The sequence below is a fragment of the Phoxinus phoxinus genome, assembly GCF_949152265.1.
Source record: "Phoxinus phoxinus genome assembly, chromosome: 23".
In the NCBI taxonomy this organism is placed as follows: Eukaryota; Metazoa; Chordata; class Actinopteri; order Cypriniformes; family Leuciscidae; genus Phoxinus; species Phoxinus phoxinus.
In genome coordinates, this window is record NC_136898.1 from 6042128 (window position 1) to 6053834 (window position 11707).

The following is an 11707-nucleotide window of genomic DNA, read 5'->3' on the forward strand; positions in this document are numbered from 1 at the left end:
CTCCACAAGTAGTGAGCCAATCTTTTAAATGAGCCCTCCTTTGCATTTTCAATCGCATTAAGTAGGGGAGAGCCGGGACGATTGAAACGCGGGACGGATGAAACATTGAGATTTCCTTGAAAACCACTCACGTCATGTACGTCAAATTTCGTCAGTTTTTGAGTTAAAGCTGTTTTTGAGTGCAGTAAATGAATTATCTCGTGCGGTGCTTTTTTTTGACTGACAAGTTGTATTTATTGTTTCATGTGCCATTGTAATGATAATACGGCAGGTGTATTAGTACTGCAACACACCCTTAAGTGTGCAATATCAGAGTTTTTTAGTTTAAGGGCAAAACAGGTTTAACTGGCAGGAGGCGCTGTCAGGACGGTTGAAACAGTGCCTGCTGCCAGTTAAACCTAGTCATAGGAAAACCACTGTTAAGGCTATTCAACTAGCAAACACTCAATAAGACTCAAGGAAGAAATGTAAGAAAATTAATTGTAAACGGATTTGTCGCCTATGTTTATTGGGCGACAGACCATAAATGGTTAAAATGAACCTATAAATTACAAAATATGTTTGTAACAATATGTACATAAGTTACTTGTCAGGTATTGTTCATAAAAACAAGCATTAGATGAATAGTTGCTGTTTAAACTGTTATGCTTCATCCGTCCCACCCCTGTGTTTCAATTGCCCCCACTCAGACGGAACGATTGAAACAAAGCACAACTACCGTTCAAAGTAAATTTTTACTTAAATCATTCTATATTTGTACTGAATAACACATGATACTAAGAGAACACATATGTGAGTTGTTGATCACAAAAAAAAAATATATATCTGTAACCTTATCTTAGAAAATGACATTTATCTGAAAAGTGTTTCAACTGTCCCGGCTCTTCCCTACATGCAAGTTCCTGTCATGTTTTCCTATTTCACTCGTACCAACATTTATCAAGATGATTCCTAGTCTTGACTTGCTCGTGATGTCTTCTGGTTTTTGTGTACTTTTTGGTGATTTCTGAAAGATTTTCCAAGTAGCATGTGTTTTCTTCTGACCCTAATTAGCTGAACCCAAGCTTGTAGCCGAGTGTCTCGTCGCTGTTCCCCGGCTGGACATGGAGGAGAACTCGTGTGAGACGCAGTTAGAGAGGACAGAGGGGGTGACCCAGCCCTCCTCAGCTGTCCCTCCCTATCAGACCTTCAAACCCCCAGCCAATGATTCTGATGACAGCTCCAAGTCCCTCCCTTCAGAGTGTCCCAAGACTCCGTCTGGCTCACCTGGAACAGAGCACTCTGGGAAATGGACCCACTTGACAGAGTTTGAGTTGAGTGGACTCAAAGCCCTGGTGGAGAAGCTGGAATCCCTTCCAGAGACGAAGAGGTGTGTTCCAGAGGGCATCGAGGATCCACAAGGACTGCTAGATGACGTGAAGGTCTTTACACATTTTCCACTTGTCATTTTGTTTTGTCTCTCACATCATGCCTTGAATTGACATCATCATCGCTGCCTCCTGATTGTTGCAAACTGCAGTTTTTCCTTTTATGAGGAATAATAAATAGAAGTAAACACCTGCTGCAATATCCCAAAATGTGCATAAAAATAAGTGGATGAAAACATAGCTTACCATGACTACACCACGTACAAATTTCCAACATGATTAAAAAAATAAAATAAATCTCTTTGAACTCCTTTATGCCAAATGTTAAAGATGATTTTTAGGCCAATTATTTATTTTGTAAATATTTAAAATGTTTTAAGACATTAAGCTATATTTAAATTACAATTATAAATAATGTTTTCATCATTTTCAAAAATGTTTTTATACCTGATTGTTAGATGTCTGAACTTTTTATGTTATTTTTCATTCTGTCCTTTCTGCTTTTTGAACAGGTTGTCTTGAAGGAACATGCAGATGACAATCCAAAGTTGGCCATGACTGGTTCTCCTATTGTATGCTGGCCGAAGAAGACAGGCAAGGTATGAATGTTTATGCAGAGCAATTAGAAACATATATATGTGGCTAAGCTAGATTCTTTAGGCTGGTCTTTAAGGTTGTTAATATGATTTGCATATTAATCTTTGTCATTGGTAATTATTATAACAGCAAAACCGATATGGAGAAAAACGTGTTTTGAAACGGTTTCCTGTCTCCATTCCTTCCTGATTCCTGATTTATTTTTTTCTTTAAGCTTGATTTGTGTCACTAAGTGTTGTTGTTTTACCACCAAAATAGTTTTGTTGTGAGGAAGATTCTGTGGAAATATGATGCAATTTCTGTATTTGAGTTTGTTAAGGTGAAGCAATGCTTTGCATTAGAATTTCACTGGAATGATGACTCAGCTTCAGACACAATGCAAGGGTTGCCAGTCCCCCAAAATTAGACCTGACCAATAACACGCAAATCTATGTTTATAGACTTGTTGTAGTTTATTTCCCTATTGACTGTGACACGCACGATTGGATGATGGCTTTTGTACTCCTCCACTTCACAACACTAAAACTGTCTTGTGTATTAAAAGCCCAGCTGCTGAATTTTCGCCTCCATTGTGTCTGTCTTTTGTGATTAAATACCATCTGTCCTTATACTGCCTCAACTGGCCTCTCTTCATTACCTCATGACCCTGTTTGAACATGTAACACTTCTGTTCTGCATGCCCTCTTTCTATTGGTTGTGTCCAAGCTGTGTTGGCACATATTAAAGAGCCTATTTTTGCATACTGCACACCCATTGGCTCTACCGCTCTCCTCCCTTCCCACTTCTTGGAACTCCCCCTGTTGCATATTCATGAGCATGTCTTGCTCTAGCCTGTGTGCTCTGATGGCTAAGGAACAGAAGGGAGGGCTGTGCCGTCTCACAGCCAGTAGCAAGCCGGAGCTACAGCCATGTCAGTTAGCAAAGCACTGAGAGGACTCTAAGAGCCATGGCCATGTCGCTGATAGCTGACGAGGAGGATTATGAGAACTCGGATGCTGAGCAGGTAGCAATGTTAAGCTGGACCTACGGGTCCTTAGACTTAAAGACAGGAGATGCGATTTGGCTGCATGCAGCTGTAATATTGTATTGTGTGTATTTGCATGTGTAACTGAAGTACACGTGATAAGGGAGCTGTCAGAACTGTTTATGGTGACCACTGATAACTACATATGACTAGCATGAGAATTCAGTGTTGACTCTACTCAGCCTATTGCTCATTTTGGTTCGGTCTGACATTGTTTATTTCCAATAGAAAGGTCACATTTTTTTGTTGCCATTTTGCTTAAATGAGTATTGCTGCAGGTTGTTGAAACTTGAACTTAAAGTTGCATTACGTGATGCTGTAACGTGTTGTTAGGTACTTTCAGAAGTTGCAGATGAAAGTGAAATCGGTGACACTTCATTTGTGGAAGTTTTGATATTACTTGCTATGCCAGCAGCTACACATACTTTCAGTATGTTCACATATACAGTTGATGTTTTAATGCACACTGCAGTGTTTCGAAGGCGTGTGGGTTCTTTGATTACTTTGCATATGTCTGTTTGCGCGACTGTCCACGTGAGACTTTCCCATCGTTGTTTTATCCTTGGGGTTGGGCGAATCTTTGTATCTCTTCCAGTGAATCCTTTTGTATTCCTCTTCTAGTTAAATGTACAAACGCTTTTCATCCCACATGCTGACAGCACTGAGGAAAGGATGCAGCTGCTAGATCTTTATCATTTAATCATCCATCATTAGGATAAAATGAGGATTTCTTTCTGTTCGTAAAAACGTACAAAAGTATGTTTGTCCAATTGAGTACACTTACTCTCACCGCTCGTTCAGATATTTGTATAGATCATTGTGTTATTCAACTTCCTCAATTTCAAGGATATTTTTAACTGTTTTTGGCCACAGCCCAACAAGGGCCTCTTTGAGCCGGTCCTACAAGATGAGCGCATGGGGGAGGGGCAAGACAAAGAGCCAGCGTGAGTAAAAACAGTTCAGACATGTTCCTATTGTGAACATATTTAGTCTTGGACCTGTAGTTATGAAATTGCAAGTGTATTCTGGATAAGATGTAACTTTTTTGGGGGAAGCAACACATCTGGTCTTGGACACTATTTGAGGCTTGACCCCTACACAGGTCATGTTTGTATATATATATAACTGAATTTTGAGAGAATGTCGTCAAATTTTATACCTTCAAAACACTTCCTTACTAACTTAATAAGTGACTTTCTCAGGGACGCAGTAGTGGTCAAGCTAGTTTGTGATTTGTATCAGTTAACCTCCAGTTTTTGCTTCAGGACTGGTCCTGCAACCTTGTTTATGTTTTTGTATTGTGATATTTTTGCTGCAGTGAAAAGACTTTATTTTGCTGATATCTGCCTCATCCAGTTTTGTGAGTTAAGTGTTAAATATCAAGTGTAACTTCACACCCTACCAATTAAAGTTTCCCAACTCATTGTCCCTGAAACTGGGTGTGATTTTTGTATTTTATTTTTTTCTGTTGTTTTTGCAGAATCATTTTAATTAATATTAATTTGAATAATATTCTCAAGTTGGACAATTACCGGTATATAAAGATCATCTGGTTTAATGACAGTATCACATACAAAGTGCTCGAGTCAGCTTGTTTGTTTACTATGGATATGTATTTCTTTCGCACACGCATATATCCCAGACAGCAAGCAAAATCCATGACTGCCCTTAATATTTATAGTAATCCTGTCTTAGAGGTCTTTCATCTCTGCAGCAGTTTTTATAACGTGATGGATGCAGCCTATAATTTTTGACCTTGTCTGCAAGCTGCTCTAATGACAGCAAGCAAATCTGTTTAAGGTATTAATCTATCATGTCATGCACACTCAGTTGTGATGGTTTACAGTTGAGTTTGGCTTGGAACTGAGATGTGAAACATTTACTCACTTTGATTTGTTTATATTTCAACAGTAAAATCAGTCATGTGACTGTTGATAAGCCTCCTCTGTTTGGCTTTTGAAATTTGCTCTGAACATTTAAATTTTATTCTAACCATTTTGATCTGATATCAAAATGACAAAATGTGCATTAAAGTGTGGATAAAAATATGGATATACTGTTGTGATGAGAGATTTAGAGACAGCTGAGCTAACCCCAAAAGGAGTTAGTGATTTATTTATCATACTCTAGTGTCGCCCATGCAAAAAAGAAAGAAAAATCGGCATACATTTTTGCCAACATCCAATTGTTCCAAAAGAATTAGATGTTATTGGCAAAACCGATAAGTTGGTTGACCTCTACTTGGAACCTTGGATTCTGAGTGGTGGTCCTGTAGGTCTTGTCTTTAATCTGGGTGAAAGCAGCTCTTACAATCGCACAATCACGACCTCCATCACATTAACAACAAGAGATATTAGATTTGGCCTGGAATGTTTTTCCCACTGGCAGCCACATAACTATCTCCCTCTCCCCCGGCTCTGCTGACCACATGCTTGAATTCATGCTTCTGTTTTCCTCCAAACACAGTTTCATAACACATCACATCTGAGATGTTTTGAAACAGAAGTTTCTGCTTTCTGATTTCAGCAGGAATCAACAGTATGTTTGTTTCTCTCTCTCTCCATTAAACAGCATTTCATCCATGCAGGAAAGACTCTAGCGAGGCAAAAATCAATTCTACTACAAGCATCAAATCCTAAGCTCTGTGCAAACAGGACTTTTGACTCCATCTGAAGAGCTAATCTCAACTCTCAGACGGCCAAGAAATCCACTTAGGCTGTTTATAAGAAAAGTACCTATTGAGGAGGTCGGGTTGCACTTTCCCCCTCTGGCTAATGCGATTGTTCGTGTTTTCCTCTCCATTACTGAAGGTTCATAAAAAGGGCGGAGGCCAGATTTATTCCCATCAATCACCTTGTGTCCCATGGTGCTGTAGGAAAGTCGTGCCTTGGGTTCTGGGACAGGCATGACTTGATATAATGGGGACATGGCAACCCAGGGGATGTGGAATATTGCTATTTGGAGAATAATTCCCTTTGACTTGCTTGGGAGTATAAAAGTGTGTATGTATTAAGCTCACTTATGATTTATAGTCTAAATGCACTGTTGCCATTTTGGCCTGATGGCGAAGAAGAACATGAAAGACAAATAAATGTTCAATAAATAATGGAAAGTTCTTCACATCAAAGAGATCTAATGGCAAATACACACACGTGTATATTTATTAGTGTTGGAAAATATTTGTTTCTAGTAAGGAAATGCTGTTCATGTTTATCATAAATGCTGTTAGTTAGGAGGAATAATTGAATTATCAATATTCATTGGTTTAATGCATGTTCCTGCAGCTGTATCATTCCTGACTTATCTTTAGCTGTTGGCAGATTTTATTGGAATTCACAGAGTAGTAATTTTTTTTTATGTTCAGTGCTGCTGTTCTCATATTCTCTTTCTTTAAAGTGCCTCGAGGGCATATAAACAATTTGCATAACTGCACATACAACTAAAACTGAACCATGAACCCACTCTCAGAGTGTGGTGTCCGAAAGTTGATAGGTTTGTGAAGCATTCAATATGTTTGTGTTCCCTTGACTGTGGCATTTCATTGCCTTACTGCTAAAGTCAGCAAGCAGATCATAAACAGATTGTGTCTACCATGTCCTGGTTTCCAAACATGTTCAGTAAACTACATGTGAAATGGGTGTCATGCAGTATGACTTTTAACTTGTATTTTATCTAACGTTTTTAGTAATCACTCAATATAGTTTTATCATGTTTCTCATTTTCCTTGTATAAATAATTTTGATGTTCTGTCTGTTTCAGCCACGGCCGCTTAGTCGGCCAAAACCAAAGATGGGCTCATCTCCATCTGCTGCTCCATGCCCGACAGGAGGTGGAGTGAAGCTCTCATCCAGTCGTGGTTCATCTAGTGCCCGGCGAAGGCGAACACGCTGCAGGAAGTGTGAGGCATGTACGCGCAAAGAGTGTGGGGAGTGCCACTTCTGCAAGGACATGAAGAAGTTTGGTGGACCAGGCCGCATGAAGCAGTCCTGCATCATGAGACAGTGCATAGCGGTCAGTCTTGGTATTCAGCATCAGATTTGACCCTTGATTTACTGAATGAAGTCTGGAAGAGCTAATTGCTGCTTTTTGCGTGTTTTACAGCCTGTTCTGCCTCACACTGCTGTCTGTCTGGTGTGTGGAGAGGCTGGGAAAGAAGACACAGTAGAGAATGAGGAGGAAAAGTTCAACTGGATGCTCATGGAGTGCTCTATCTGCAATGAGATCCTCCATCCAGCATGTTTGAAGGTTGTCTTCCTAATCAGGCAACCAAACAATTAAAAACTGTGATAGCTGAGCCATAATAGCAAAAACTATATTTTACATTTTGTCTTATCACTTTAGACATGCAATGTGGCCTGTCTCCTGTTCTGTTGAGTAGAAACTTATTCTGTTCTGTTGTTCAGGAGAAGGATGGTGGCGGCGTTGTGAATGACGAGTTGCCAAATTGCTGGGAGTGTCCTAAATGCAATCATGCTGGAAAGATAGGGAAAGTAAGTATCACTGTCCTACCTAATGACACACAACACAATGGTTCAACAATTTTCATAAAATGTTAATGATGATGGCAGTGTTAACTATTAAGATATAAAAATTACTTTTCGGATTAAATGCATTTTATATAAATTCGTCTTGTATTCTTTCCCACCTTTTGGCCATGAAGCAAAAAAGAGGCCCAGGGTTTAAGTACGCCTCCAATCTCCCTGGCTCTTTGCTGAAAGAGCAGCGAACGATCCGGGACATAAAGGAAGAGCTGGACTCGAACATGTCTACAGAGTCCTACACCCCTACTCTTTCACCTGTCATGAAGAAGAAGACCGAACGAGAGGACAATCCTACCTGCAAGTCAGAAGATGCATTTAAGAAACGTTCCCCCAAAATGGAGGACAACCCACTCCGCAGGAAGAGGAAACTCTTTGAAAAGGACTCAGATTCAGATTCCAATGTCAGGAAAAAGGTAGCAAAAAAGTGTATAAGTTAAAGCAAATAAGAGATGACATAATATTTTTTGCAAAGCATGTATTTTGACCCTCTTTTAAATCCACAGAAGAAGCGCTCAAAGCCTGATGCTCTTTCGACCTCTAATGTCCTGGGACAGATCAAGACAGAAAAAGAGGATGATGAGGAGTATGATGAGGATAAAGTACAAGAACTAGACAGGAGACCCTTCACTTTTGTACCCTCAGAAGAGGACGATGGAGATGATGAAAGGGAGGAAGAAGAAGAGGAGACAATGAAAGAGAAGAGTAGCCAAGAGGAGAATGGGAAGCTTTTGCACAAGACCTCTGCTACATGGGAAGGTGACCAATCACAGGGACGTTGTACCCAGGCGGGGCCCAGCAACGACACAGGTGTTGATGCACAGTCGAGGATCCAGCGAAAAACCAAACGTAAACCTCGCCTTCCCAACAAAGAACTGAGCAAGGAACTGAGCAAACAACTCAACCAGGAAATCCAAAAGACGGAGGATCGTCTGGCTCATCAAAACAGCAGGACAGTGAAGACAGAACCAGATAGTGATGGAGAGGACAGAAAACCCCTGAATAATGGCAGCAGCCATCTGAGAGACTGGCTGGGCCCTAAGCGGGAGCTAAACGGATCCTTGCGAGAACAGTCCCCGGCGAGTTGGATCAGGACTACGCCTACCCCTATCATCCGGCCAACACCTTGCCGCTCTCCACCGAAATGTGTTCAGATGGAGCGTCATGTCATTCGTCCCCCTCCGATCAGCCCCCCGCCGGACCGTCTGCCTCTAGATGATGGCAAGAATCACATCATGCACAGAGAGGTGTGGATGGCAGTGTTCAGCCACCTCGCACATCAAGACCTGTGTGTCTGCATGCAGGTCTGCAAGACCTGGAACAGATGGTATGTCTTTCAGAAATGAGGAAAGAAAGCATCATTATATTTTGTGCTTTTAGGTTGCATTTACACTACAGATTTTATACCGCAACACACACATTGTCTACCCTTTCCTGCAATACTGAGCGAGCAACCTTACCCTACCTTACTCTCAGCCTTAACCACACATCTAACCTATGTCCTGAACAATGAAAATAAAAACACTGAATTGGATTTGGGTCACAAGAATGAATTTCAATAGTGACTTTAAGTAGCTCGCATCCTTGAGGTTTTGTATTCCAAGCAAGTGCTAAACTCAATTTAGTAATATAGTAAGGTTAAGTATTCTGTCTTTTGATCTCAGGTGTTGTGATAAAAGACTGTGGACCAAGATCGATCTTAACCGGTGCAAGTCAATCACTCCTCTCATGCTGAGCGGCATTATCCGAAGACAGCCGGCCTCCCTGGACCTGAGCTGGACCAACATCTCCAAGAAGCAGCTCAGCTGGCTAATCAACAGATTACCTGGTACAATCACATTTTTACTTTCCACATAATTTGTTCAACATGGAAACTGTTTTGTTTCAATGTTCTCTGGTTAACTGTACAGCTGGATTGTCTCCTGATGGTGTACCCTTTGTGTGTATGTGCTCTATACCTCAGTCTTGTACCTTGGAGATCTACCTTCCTGCAAAGCTAATTAAGATCTTAATTAACTCTGCATGGATGTAGATCTCCAGAAACAGGATCTGGCACCCCTGATGTATGCAAACTCCACTCTCAAGTCCAATACTTGCAATACTACTTTGTGTTGGTTTCCTGGCAGGTCTGAGGGTTTTGTTGCTGGCAGGCTGCTCGTGGGCCGCTGTATCTGCTTTATGCACATCCAGTTGTCCTTTGCTAAGAACTCTAGATGTGCAGTGGGTAGAGGGACTCAAGGACAACCAGATAAGAGACTTACTCTCTCCGCCAACAGACAACAGACCAGGTACTGAATGATAGCATTAACTGCTGTTTGTTCAATGACAAATGTGTACTTTTGACCCTTTAGAAGTTATTTTTCTTCTTATTTTACAAATTCATAACGGCCCCATGTGTACACAGCATCATTTCTGTTACCTTGTTTAAAAATTGATTTGGAAAAAATAAGCTTATTTGTGTTTCCCAGGTCAGTTGGACAGTAGAAGTAAACTGAGGAATGTGGAGGATCTCTGTCTAGCTGGTCTGGACATCACAGATGAGTCCCTGAAGCTGATCATAAAACACATGCCTTCACTGTCTCAATTGGACCTTAGTTACTGTAACCACATCACCGACCAGAGCGTCAACATCCTCACGGCAGCCGGCACCACGACCAGAGACTCTCTCACTCACATCAACCTGTCAGGTATGCAGGAAATACTAAAACCCTCACATAACAGGTTAGACACGCTAATGGACAGTTGAGTGGGCTGGAAAACAACCATGCATACTATGTGTGTGTGTATATATATATACAAACTCGCCTTGATCTGGGAAGATTACCATCTTGACATTTGATGGATTGAGTCTTGGGAAAAGTATGACGCAAGGTCACAACTCTTCACTTTGCTTCTAAGGTCAAGCATTAACTGATCTAAGTCTGAGCATTTGACATTCTGGGCTCTAAATTACCTTTTCTTTTCTCCACAGTTTGTAACAAAGTTACAGACCTGTCACTAACCTACTTCAAGCGCTGCGGGAACATTTGTCACATTGACTTGCGGTACTGCAAACAGGTGACCAAAGAGGGTTGCGAGCAGTTCATCGCAGAGATGTCTGTCAGCGTGCAGTTCGGACTTCTTGAGGAAAAACTACTGAGCAAACTGAGCTAGTCAACAAAGACAGACAGACAATAACTTGAACCACAACCCAGGGAACTAACAATCTCGCCCCCCATTTTTTACACTTTTACAACACAGGATGTGTGGAGGCTAACACACTCAACAGAAAACCAGCAGAGAAAAATGGCTGATTGCTAAACACACTCCAAGCAAATGCCTGAACATCGCCAGAGCTCACAAGTGAAGAAATGTATTCATCTCAAGTGGCCAATTCTGCCTTTAAATCTTTTTCTTTTTTTTATCTGTTGTGCTGCTAAGGCAAACATTTATTGATTTTTTTTAAGTTTACAAGGCACAGCTGGCAGAGAGTGCCAACGTTAAAATGCTGTTGAAAGGCATGTTTACCCATATATTTTGCATAAATGTTATAAAAAAAATTTTTTATAGTCAAAGTGCAGTGTTGCAGTGACAAAACTGACTGTTATTTTCTTTCTCAGTAAAGAAAAATTCAAGATGCATGTGCTTTTTTCGTTACCATGCAAACGTTAAGCTTCATGCAGTATTAATTTTTGTATCAGAAGGGATTTCACACTTTATGTGCAGTATTAAATGCACTCATATAAATATATTTAGACTTTATTGACAGTATTCAGTCAGTACAAGGTTTCTTTTTTCTACGCAGTAGGAAGTTACGCAGATTCCTATCTATAGCTATTGTAACTGTGCAGATGTTTCTGTAATGTTAATTTAAGATGTGGTGTTCTTTAATGTTATAAGATGTTCTTCAGATACATTCTTTTCAATACGACTATATTACTTACCATGGCTTCTTTAATATGTATATATCTGGGGAAATACGTATTTGCACTGTTCGCTGAATAAATAGTTATTTTTTCCAGTATTGAGGTTTTGCTTAACGGAATCTTGACTGTGTGAACAACTTGATATTTTGTGTACAAAATGATCATAAAATTATTTCAAGAATACAAGAATCATATATTACGATTGATTCCCGCCTATGTTTTTGCCGCTCTTTTTCAACTCGAGTTGAGACTTGAATATAGTATAATACAGGTTAC

The 11707-nt window shown here is 40.4% G+C and overlaps 1 protein-coding gene across 4 annotated transcripts in view; it reads left to right on the top strand.

Annotated features, from left to right (window-relative positions):
• The window catches only part of kdm2bb (lysine (K)-specific demethylase 2Bb), a 28618-nt gene extending 16980 nt beyond the window's left edge, over nt 1–11638 (top strand). For 3 of the 4 annotated variants that reach the window (XM_079599305.1, XM_079599303.1, XM_079599306.1), the window contains 11 exons: nt 1054–1421; nt 1880–1966; nt 6748–6999; nt 7090–7233; nt 7392–7478; nt 7640–7942; nt 8033–8853; nt 9191–9354; nt 9653–9814; nt 9995–10213; nt 10498–11638. In XM_079599305.1, coding sequence (XP_079455431.1) covers nt 1054–1421; nt 1880–1966; nt 6748–6999; nt 7090–7233; nt 7392–7478; nt 7640–7942; nt 8033–8853; nt 9191–9354; nt 9653–9814; nt 9995–10213; nt 10498–10679 — 2789 coding nt within the window. In that variant the 3' untranslated portion in view covers nt 10680–11638. The remainder of the gene's footprint in view (nt 1–1053; nt 1422–1879; nt 1967–6747; nt 7000–7089; nt 7234–7391; nt 7479–7639; nt 7943–8032; nt 8854–9190; nt 9355–9652; nt 9815–9994; nt 10214–10497) is intronic. The other variant, XM_079599304.1, reaches the window with a different exon arrangement.
• The last annotated feature ends 69 nt before the right edge of the window (nt 11639–11707 follow it).